We start from the raw sequence: 11106 nt of genomic DNA, 5'->3' as shown, positions 1-11106 counted from the left end.
CATCCCAGCCCCCGTCCTAGTTTTCATGCCCTCCCACGGGAATAGTGACCCAAGAAGGGGGAACCCACTTTTTCCCTCCCAGGTCTCTCTGTCCCGGTTTATGCACTCTTTAGGTGGTCCTGTGATTTGACTCGATAGAATTAGTCCCCAGTGCCAGCTTCTGCCAGCTGATGCTGTGGCCCTGATCTAGTCCACATGCAGCGCACAGGTGTTGTAGCCTTGCTTAGTCGTGTCTGTCTCTATCCCAGCCCACGCTCTCCAGTGGGAGTGGCTGTCCAGCGAGGGGACCAGCCCCTTAACCCCCCCGCCAGCTCTGCCCCTCCCTTCCTGGATCTCACGTGTGCTGGATGGGTGCTGCATTCATATCCAGTACAGGCAACCACGCCCTGGCGTTCCATAATGTGTACTGGTTTTGTCGCAACCAAACCCGGCCCATTCCACACTCTGTTCTGGTGATCGGATTTGCCAGAGGATGACATGAACTGATTCAGCCTGGTCTGCTCCTGACCCATGCCGAATGCATGCCAGTGGGAAACTTTCCATGGCCTATTCTAGGCTGTTTCCAATCATGCTTCTCGCGCTTACCTGCAGGGACTGTGTCCTGCCAGAGGAGTTGCCCAGGCTCCTCCATCAGAACCCCTCCCAATGCCAGATTTTGCGCTTGCCAGGGGGTTCTTGAGCCAACCCTACTCAGTTCACCTCCTGTCCTAGCAGAAACAGTGGCTTTTCCTGGCTGGCTTTCACCCCATTCTGACTCTTGTTGTTGGATGTTTCAGCCCAGCCATGGCTCGTCCATACCCACATACAGCTCACACATGGCTCAGAAGGGGATTGAGACCCAGCCTAGTCAGTCCCACATCTACCCTGTTTCTCCATAACACCAGATGGTGCTGGGATCTGAACCGGCCTGGTGCATCCAATCCCAGCCCACACTAGTGCCTCGGGTGACTGCAACTGTTTCCTAGATAGAACGCAGCCCCCATTCCAGCACATACACCCCTTGGTGGGAACCTCATCCCAGCTGTGGCATCCCAGATTGGGACCGTTCCTAGCCGTAAATCACGCACCTGCACGTGGTTGCTCCGAGGACCATTAGGTGCCAGCCTGCTAGACAAGCCGGAGCTTATCTTTTACTTGATAGGTGTTCAAAGCTCAGCATTATTAGGGGATTGGAAGTTCTTCAAAGGAAGAGTTACTGGCATTGGGAATCTTTAGGATTGACTCAGATCCCAGAAACAGTGGGGTCACTCTAGAGCTATCTCAGCAGCGATTCAGACGTCCAATACCCCAGAGCTCCCCGGCCGGACCCAGCCCGCCATGAGCCATGGGCACATGGCGGACTGGGTTCGGGATCCGAGCTAGACGTCCTTTCCCGCAGCCCTCGGCTCGCCTCTGGCAGCCAGAGGTGTAATCCTGCAGGCCCAAGGTTGCGCCCCTCCCCAATCCCGTTCACCACCCAATGAGGGTGGTGGGTGTGCCCCGGACATGCCCAGTCACGGAGGCCTCCCCCCTCGGCGTACTCACCCCAGAAGGAAGCAGGCCCCGCTCCCAGGCATGTCCGGGCCCAGCCCGCCATGAGCCATGGGCACATGGCGGACTGGGTTCGGGATCCGAGCTAGACATCCTCTCCCGCAGCCCTCGGCTCGCCTCTCCACTTCATTTTTTTTAATTTGTTTTATTTGTAAGCCAAAAGCACAGAGAGAGAACAGAGAATTAGATCCTCCATCCACTAGTTCACTTACCAAATGGCTGGAATGACCAGTGCTGGGCCAGCCAAAACCCCGAAGCCAGGAGCTTCATCAGGTCTCCAAGTAGATGAAGGGGTCCAAGAACTTGAACTATCCTCCACCATATTCCCAGGTAAATTAGCAGGGAGCTGGATTGGAAGTGTAGCAGCCAGACTTGAACCATTGTCCATATGAGGTACTCACATTACACGTGGTGGTTCAACCTGCTATAACACAATGCCAGCCCCCCACACTCCTCACCATCAGCCAGCTATCCCACTTCCACTGCTTCTAATCCAGCTCCCTATTAATGCAGCTGGGAAAGCAACAAAAAACAGTCCAAACCCTTCATTTCCTGCCATCAAAGTGGCAGACCTGGAAGGAGTTCTGGGTTCCTGGCTTTGGCCTGGCCTAACCCTGGCCAATGCAGCCATTTAGGGGGTGAACCAGCAGATAAAGTTCTCTGTCTCTCTCTCTTCCTCTCTCTCTGTTATTCTGCCTGTCAAGTTCACTCATCCTCCCTTCTCTTCCCAAAAAAGCAAAGAACCCTTGGCTTGAACCAGTGCTTCAATATGAGATGCCAGCATCAGAGGTGGCAGTTAGCCCCATAACCACACATCTTTGTTGCATCAGATTCCTGCATCTTATGTAGATATATATTTAGCTCTCATTGATTCTGCCAAGATTCAAAAGTGGTCATCCTACAAATAGTGTATGAGAGTTCCAGTTATTTCCGAAAGTCACAGTATCACTGCCTAGAGTACCGTCTCTCTGGGGATTACAGTTGGCTCTTACTGCACCTGTAACTTCTCTGCCAGGTGATGCTAGGCACCTTTTCATCTGCTTATTGGCCATCTGGATAGTCACTTTTGGGAAATGCTGGTTCAAGTCTTAACCCATATTTCAACAACTGTGTTCTGGATACATACTTTCTGGATGAGAGTCCTTTTTAGATTTACATTTTTTCCCATGTGAGCCACATATGGATATCTGAACCACAAAATCAACAACTTTTTCTATCAATGTAATTAGGGAGCTTCAGTTCCTCTGGAACAACTTACCCTGTGGTTTTTGATTTGCAATCACAGTCATCTCATGATATTCCAGGGGTTGCTTCTGGTGTCCCCTGTATGTTCCCAAACTTGCAGATGCTCGGGTCTCTTGTACAAAGCGGTGTTGCGTTTATACATATGCTATGCTCCCACAAACTTCAAATCACCTTTCCATTACTCATAATCCCTGGGCCAATATGTCAGCCACACAGTTGTAACACTGCATTGTTTAAGGAACAAGGACCTCAAAAAAAGTCTGCACATTCAGCACAGACAGAATACATCTTCAATTATTTTCAAGTACAGTTGATTCAATCTATGGAATGAAACCCAGAATACATAGAAAAGAAAGCAATGCAAAAGAAGAAACGGGGTTAATGCATCGGGATGTAGGAAGTCTGTATTTAGAAGGTCTTTGAAAGAGAGTGAATCAAGCAGAGATCAGACTGTGTGTCCCCACATAACCTTTTCATAACAAAATGACAGAAAATCACCATAAGCAAGCTACCTCCAAGGGGATTCAAGTCATACTAGCATCAGTATTCTCATCAGAAATGCTTGCTATCAGAAAAAAAAAAATGGATTCACCAGAAGGCTGCAGGTTGTTATGTTACAGTTCTATACTCAGCCCAAGTAGTACAGATAAAAACTATCTGCATCTCACTGATGACCAGGGGCAGGGCTTTCAAGACATCTGAGTGGGGCCCGGCGGCGTGGCCTAGCAGCTAAAGTCCTCGCCTTGAACACCCCGGGATCCCATATGGGCACCGGTTCTAATCCCAGCAGCTCCACTTCCCATCCAGCTCCCTGCTTGTGGCCTGGGAAAGCAGTTGAGGACGGCCCAATGCATTGGGACCCTGCACCCGCGTGGGAGACCCGGAAGAGGTTCCTGGTTCCTGGCATCAGATCGGCGCACATCGGCCCGTTGCGACTCACTTGGGGAGTGAATCATCGGACGGAAGATCTTCCTCTCTGTCTCCTCCTCCTCTCTGTATATCTGACTTTGTAATAAAATAAATAAATCTTTTTTTAAAAAAAGACATCTGAGTGAAAGAGCAAAGAGAGGGTCCTGGAGACCTAGCAGATGGGACAGAGCCACACATTGTGGAGACCACAGGATCTCGGCTCCCTCTGCTGGGGCTGCCTGTTACCTCCTGCCTCCTGAGATGCACAGTTATGCACAGCCATGATGCTGGCAGAATGAGAGGTCCCAGACCAGAAAGGGACCATCTCTGTCCTTTAGGGTGCCTCATGAGGCCACCTGCTCTAAGGGAATCACACATCGGAGCAAGAAGTATTGGACAATGACAATCCCACCTCATCCCCTATGAACCCAGCCACTGTCAAGCTCTTGGGTGGCTTGGCCACTCCCTAGGAAGGTGCAATGAGAGCTGGCGAGTACGGGGATGTAGAAGCAACAAGACAAGACACAAACAAAATGTGCTTCAGACTTCTTTAGTGGGGATCAGGCAGAGTTGGGGTAGCCACCACACCGCAGTCACAGCCACTGGTGGGCAGGACAATGGGTAGCCTCAGTGCAGGACATGGTTTTGTTCAGGGAGGGAAATAAGGCTTTAAGGCACCTGAAAGGGACACAAACCAGGTAGGAGGGGAGAGGGCCAGCGAAGCCCTGGGGATGAGAGGGGAATTGAAAGCAGAATGGCAAGAGAAGGCCAGGCCAGGGGAGCAGGGAGATGGATGTACCCATCGGCTCCCAGGCAGCAGCTGGCTGAGCCGTGCTCCCCACTCCAATCTCCTGCCCTACTTGTTGCCCCACGTGGCCACTTTTGTGTACAAGGGTCTCGGGAGGAAGCGGCTGGACTTGATGTAAGCAGAGATCTTTGGCAGGTCCTAAGAGTGGGAAACAAAAACCAGAGTTGAGCAGCTGCTCAGGTGCCCAGAACAGGAAGCCCTGGCCCTCAGCTGTTCAAATACTCTTCTTGTTTTCATGGAGAAATTCCTAGAAGGTCCAGATTTTTCCACCTGGTGCCTGAGCCCAATCTCTCTGTGTCCCCTACCTACCTCATGGCAGACAACAGTCGTCAGACGAGAAAATGCATCTTCTTACCAGGTAAGGCAGGTGACTAGCCCACACAACTGCCAAAGATCTCAAAGAGATTCAGGTCTGCTTGCCCGCAATAGGCCAGGCCTAGACAGGCCACAGCCAGTCAGCTCCCTCTTCTTCCCCACGGCACAAGCCTGGGTCTGAGCCAGACCTCCATGAGTAGCTTAAAGGTACACTTCTTGACGGGGAGTGGGACAAGGAATAGCCTGGAGGTTGAATCCTTTTTGGACTAACAACTCAAAGCCCCAAGACTGGAAGATCAAATAAGTGATACAGGGTGACAGCAGTGGCTGGGCCCTGAGGCTTGGCCATGCTCCTCAGCACCCAAGGTGTGCTACATGCTCTGCCTGCAATTCTCCAACTACACTCAATTCTGGCATGCAGTCCATCTTGGTGAGTCCCCCTGCATCTGACACTGTGGCCCACAAAGGAGTGAAATTAAGGACCTGCCCTGTTACAGAACACGTGGGTCACTGGGATGGAAAAGAGACAGAAGTATCCACCATCAGACATTCCAAGACAAGATCCTTCATCAAGGACACCAACATGTGCACTTAAGCCCAATGCCAATTTTAGCGCTGGGTCTTGGTGCCTCCCCGTCTATAATCTGCAAAGTGCCAAGCCCTACGGAGTTCCTGAACAATGCTTGCCAGTGTCTCTGACAGTGGTCACTGACCTTACCTCATCCCAGCCCTCCTGAAGCTGACCACAGACACTCTGTTCAACGGCTCGCCTCTCATATAGTGTCCTGGGAAGGACATGCAAGTCTGACAAGGGCTTGGGGCTGCTCCTTTCAGCACAAAACTGGGAGAGAGTGACTGTCTGCTATCCACAGCAGCCAGAGGCTCTGGAACTTTGACTTTTACGCCCTACAGTTTCCATTTCCTCCTCTGCACATGGCAATGCTCACACCATCAACTTTATAGCAATGCTGTAAAGATTAAAGTGATCACAGTAAAGACCCTGAGCATTGGTGCTGGCATGTCGCCAGTGCTCAGTCAACACCGGCCACTGCCCATGCAGCCACAGTACTAGGCAGGACAGCACCACAGAAAGGGGGCAGGAAAAGGGGAGGAAGGAGAAGCAGGGGCATCACCTCAAAGCGAGACACGAAGGCCTTCAGGTTTGGGAACGCCTCCAGACAGCTGGGGACAAATACGCAGTGCAGGTCAAGGACATCGTAAGTGAGGAAATCCACAAAAGTGATCTGTGGAAGGCCAACAATGAATGGGCACAACAATGGATGGACACAAAAGGCTGCATCTCGGGGAGAAGGATGCCTCCTCACTCCCTGACCCTTACCTTGTTCCCCGCAAACCATAGCTGATCCCCCAGGAACTGTGAGAATTGCTTCAACATGTCAGGGATTCCCTTCAAGTACTCCGGCTTCTGCTTCTCCTGAGGTGGAAAACAAGTGTGAGCACTCTCAGATGCCAGCTTCCCGGCAGGAGGCAGCCTCCCCTGTGTACAGCATGGCCCAGCTATCCTCAGGTGGGCACCCACCTTCCTTGAGCCTGGCACTGAGCCAGTACCCAGACTTTGACTGAATTCGTACCAGATGCCATCAACAAGAGGTGATAAGAAGGCAAAGAGGAATATAACGGTGTCACTAAATCTGCCACGCCTGGTGTCTAAAGGACCTCCTCTGGGACGAATCTAGGAGTACTTTGAACACCTGCCCAGCTGTGGACTCTGATATTGGACAAAATGAAATACAGAGTGAAAACTGCACAGCAAACAAAGTCAAAAGTTCTAGCAAGTAGGGTAGTGAGCTGTAGACATCTGAATGGCTCAAGAAAGCCAAGGAGAGTGTGAGGGTCAAAAGGAAGAGGAACAAAATCTCCTGTCACTGACCTGAGTTACCCATTAGAAAGGTGTCCTGAATTACCTCACTATTAAAGACAATCCTGGGAAAGCAACTGGGCCACGTTCACACTGACAGGTGTCCTTAGAGCAGCCCATCTTGCACACCTATCTCTCATAGAGAGCATGATACAGGAGGCAGCATTGGCAGAAAGCAGCTGGGAGCTGATGGTTACCACAGTAACTGCAGGAGGGCGGAGTTGGCTTCCAACCCAAGCAGGAAGGATGGTGGGATTCTGGCAGGGCCCCTCAGGTTGTAAAACCAGCATTGCACCAACGAGGGGCACAAACCCATATCCCCTCACCAAATAAGGGCCAAGGCGACCCCCATTTCGGCTTCTGTGTCAAGGGGAGTTTAAAGGTCCAGGCGCGTCTCTTCCTGGCTCTTCTTCCTCTGTAGCTCTCTCCTTCACGTCTGTCTTTCTGCTGCATGGGGAAGGGAAGCCCGTGACCATGGTTCCCTGAAATAAAGGCCACCTAAATTCTTTTTATATATTTGGCTGAGTTATTCTTTCCCTGGTGGTCAGAGAATCTAACAGGAACAATGCCTCCTGGTGGAGGTCACAGATGAAAAGAACTTTGAATATACGGCTTCACTTTCCAGGAACTGAATGCCCAGGCTGTGGAGGCTGGACTTTACCCTAGCACAGGTGGAGACTGACTCAGGGCCTTCATTTGCTGCAATTTAAGGTTAGGAGGTCACGAGTGGCAACACAGAAAATGATCAGAAGGAAAAGAAGTTCCACAGAGTTCACATGAGAAAGGGACCCATGTAGATGGGAATTCCAGAGCCCTGTCCCTGAATGCCATGCTGCCCAAGGAGCCCCTGGAAGGTCGTAGGTAACTCACAAAGTCTGGGCTGTAGCAGACCGCAGCAAGCTGATTGGAAACATCCATAGCCTGGTTCTCCAGAATGTCCACGCGAATCTTCTCCTCTTCCGTCTCCCCACCTGCAGTCCACACACACAGCAGACACCCTCAGCATCCCACCCAGCCAGACCCAGGGCACAGCCACAGCCCCACGCCCTCAACCAGCCCCACTCACACAGGTTGTGCTTGCGGCCGAGGTAGCGCAGGATGGCATTGCTCTGGGTGAGCTTGTGAGTGCCATCAATCAGGTAGGGCAGCTGGGGAAGGATGAGGGAAGTCAGCTGGGCTCCCAGGTGCCCAGCACCCCCTGCCCTGAGCCAGGGCAGACAGGAGCCCTGGCACCCTCCGTGCCTGGCCCATGGCAGGCCTTGGAGACAATCTCTGCACAAGGCATGAGTGAGCTATGACATAGAACCTCAGGGAAAGACTGCAGAGAACCATGGGTGACAGTGGTTGAGCACAGGTCCTGGTCCTGAACCCTCTAACCATGGGAAGGATGTGGAGGCAGAGACACCAATCACGACCCCACTCCCTCCAACACCCCATCCCCTGCACATACATTGGGGAAGTCCAGGCCCAGCTTGAATTTCTCACTCAGCCACTGGCTTCGGTCATAGTCGGGAGCTGTGGAGAAGACCAAGTGAAACAAAACCTCCCCAGTGTGCAGCCTCTCCCTGGGAACCTCCCAAGGAGTCAGGGGCAAGACCCCCAAGACAGGGCATGTGAGATCTGAACCCACATCTCACATTCAAGGTCTGGGGAAAGACTAACTTGACTGTAAGGGCTCTGGACCCTGCTTGCCAGAGGTTTACAACAGTGGGGGGGGAAGGCTAAGGAAGACCCCAACATAAACACAGACACAGTAATGCCCTGCACTCCCTTCCAGCTCAGCTGGGCAGGCTCAGTTCCAGCTAGGGGGTGCCTGCAGAGGTGAGCAGCAGGTGGCCGTGCAAGGGTTGTAGGTGTCACTCAGCTTTTGCCAGGCAGGGGCTGGAGTAGGCAGGTGCATACCATCCCCCATGGTGTATCTCTTTTCCTCATAGCTGGTGTCTGTGTATTCCAGGAGCAGGCGGATGGCGTGAGCCAGCTGGGGGAGAGAGGCAGGGCAGAGAAGGCAGGGAGAGATGGGATGGGGGGCAAAGGTCACAGAGCGACAAAGACTGTTAGGCTCACCTGCCCAAAGCAAATCCCTGTATAACCCGCACTCACTGCTACACACTCCTACCGCGCGCGCGCACGCACACACACTCCTATAGCGCACACACACACACTCCTATAGCGCACACACACACACTCCTACAGCGCGCACGCGCACACACACACACACACACACACACACACACACACGCGCACGCAGGCGCACGCAGGGAGCTCCTGAGCCGCAGACAGCGGCCTGCCCCAAGTCCTACAGGAAGCGCCCCAGCTGCTGGGGCCTCTTGCGCCCACCCCCCAAACCCCCCGGCGGACCCCCGGCGGACCCCTGGCTCACCCCGCGGATGTCCCAGTAGCCCAGTGTCACGGGCATGGTGCTGCTCGTGCAGTTAGTTCTGCGACCGGTTTCAGTGATTGACCTGGAACTTTATCCGGGTACGGGCCTAGGGCGGGGGCGGGGCTAGCGATGAGCCCACCCCAACCCCGCCTGCTCGCGCCCCTCTCCGCCCCGGGTGCACGCTGTGTGCAGGCTCGGGTCGCGGGAGCAGAGATAAGGGTTCCACCCACGGGAAGGAGCAAGATCCAACTTCACCCGCAGGGTAACCGGGCTGAGGGCTCGGCGCCCCGAGGAGGCCCGTGCGCCCTGGGCGACAAACGGGGCCTTCAAGCAGCTGCGTGCTTCTTTGCTTCTTGCTGACTCTAGGAGGCCCCGGCCATCAGGTCAGGTGCCCATTCGGAGTGTCAGTGGGTGAGCATCCTAAAGTGCAAGGCGCAGATTCAGACCATAGAGATCAATCAGGTGTGTGTGGCAGTCAACAGCTGTGGGAGGCCAATCACGTGGCCTGGTAAGCTGTTGTGAAATACTTTACTACGCGTAGAAACAGAATGCTCTAAAATAGCGCTAACACTATACCCACGTAATCCAATAACCTCGTTCTTATCATTGTCAAGGGTTAGGTACATACATTACATGACTGCCAGCTCAGGCTTACATCACTGATGGACAATGAGTCCACAGGGCACCACTAAGTCATCAAAGCCACCGCAACCCTGGGGAAGTTTTCAACTTTTCAACACCACTGTGCTTCAGGGAACCATCTTCCTAAAGGGGTGGGGGAGTCCTTTGTTAATCTCATCATATGGCACTAAGAGTTTTTACCATACATTAAGAGTTTGGAAAGAGAAAATTTCTTTTTTAAACAAAGTAAGACTAGGAGAATCAAGATGACGGAATAGGGTAAGGACACGTTTAAACAGACGAAGAAATATTAGCCAGTGTGAAGCACAGAGGGCACATTCCAGGAAATAGGAGAGGACAGAACAACAGCAGAGGGGTACCTGGAGACTGACAGACACAGGAAAGCAGCAGACACAATAGTGTGGTGTTGCAGTGACTGATACTCCAGCAGCATTAAGCTAGCGGCGATCTGAACTCCACCAGCAGCAGGAACTCCAGCAGCAACCAGGTGGGAAGGGACTTTCACTGGGAGCCCCTGAGGTGAACCCAGACAAAGAACTGTTCATCCTGCTGGTCCGTTTGATTTGACGAGGAGTAGAGCCAGAGCTGCAGGTCCCAGATGAGCAGTGTGGGAACAGGGTAGATTTCACACTCCAGTCTGCCTCCTAGAGCTGTATTGGGCTCTAGGAGCCCAATTTGTTTAAGCAGGTAAGGGCTATGGGGCAGAGTATTGCGCATGCACTGAGCTAAGAGTGAACTCATTTCTGGCTCAGTGAACTGCAACAACATGGCATCCTACAGGTTTCACCCAAGACAGGTCTGGGTAGCCCTCAGACCTGAGAGCCAGCAGATGAAGAACTCTAGTAGTGGCACATCAGGTGCCATTTTGTACAGTGTGGGAAGAGCTTTGAGACTGTAGGGACAACAGTGAGCTGTGCATGAGCTGAGCTCAGCGAGAACTCACTGACCTCAGAGCATTGCACTGGTCCCATAGGAAAATAATATCGACTATGGCATTGTACAAGTCAAAATAGTTCCGTGTAGCCCTCAGGCCTAACGGCCAACAAGGTTCTGGAAAGATCACCACCAACAACAACCTAGCTATATGGGACACCTGGTGTCTCCCTAATCCTGGGACCTACTCCAACCAGAAGTGGGAGAAAGGTTGTACAGACAACAGTACAGCCTCAGCCTGGTATCACAGGAGATGGAGATTGGTAAGCCAGGAGCTATGGTGGAAATCTAACATAAGAACCCAGACCTGGAACTCGCTGGAGGGAGTGGCACAAGTGACTGCTAACAAAGAACCGTGTACCAGCCACAAAAATAAAATTGAACTGTAGACCTGTGGGTGACACACCTTAGAAACCTGCCTAAGGAAAAGACTGATAACCAGAAGTACAATGACCAAGAGCAAAA

The 11106-nt window shown here is 52.4% G+C and overlaps 1 protein-coding gene across 1 annotated transcript; it reads right to left on the bottom strand.

Moving 5' to 3' along the window:
* Positions 1-4218: 4218 nt before the first annotated feature.
* Positions 4219-9217, bottom strand: GSTM4 (glutathione S-transferase mu 4). The gene is made up of 8 exons (XM_004581961.3): positions 9067-9217; positions 8589-8664; positions 8137-8201; positions 7753-7834; positions 7557-7657; positions 6147-6242; positions 5941-6051; positions 4219-4630 (listed from the first exon to the last, which is right to left on the bottom strand). Exons 1-8 carry the CDS (start codon positions 9100-9102, stop codon positions 4541-4543), a joined length of 657 nt encoding a protein of 218 aa, XP_004582018.2. The 5' UTR covers positions 9103-9217; the 3' UTR covers positions 4219-4540.
* Between the last annotated feature and the right edge of the window lie 1889 nt (positions 9218-11106).

Source organism: Ochotona princeps, chromosome 2 (assembly GCF_030435755.1).
Source record: "Ochotona princeps isolate mOchPri1 chromosome 2, mOchPri1.hap1, whole genome shotgun sequence".
NCBI classification, from domain to species: Eukaryota; Metazoa; Chordata; class Mammalia; order Lagomorpha; family Ochotonidae; genus Ochotona; species Ochotona princeps.
The sequence above is the reverse complement of the archived record's forward strand: the minus strand, read 5'-3'. Positions and strand labels throughout refer to the sequence as shown.

What these genes read in the sequence shown, in the direction of transcription:
- GSTM4 (XM_004581961.3), bottom strand. Translation starts at nt 9,102, where the DNA reads ATGCCCGTGACACTGGGCTACTGGGACATCCGCGGG. An exon ending in GAGATACACCATGGGGGATG is followed by an intron (nt 8,202 to 8,588) that starts GTATGCACCTGC and finishes TCTTCTCCACAG; the next exon opens with CTCCCGACTATGACCGAAGC. An exon ending in TGGGCCTGGACTTCCCCAAT is followed by an intron (nt 7,835 to 8,136) that starts GTATGTGCAGGG and finishes ATCCTTCCCCAG; the next exon opens with CTGCCCTACCTGATTGATGG.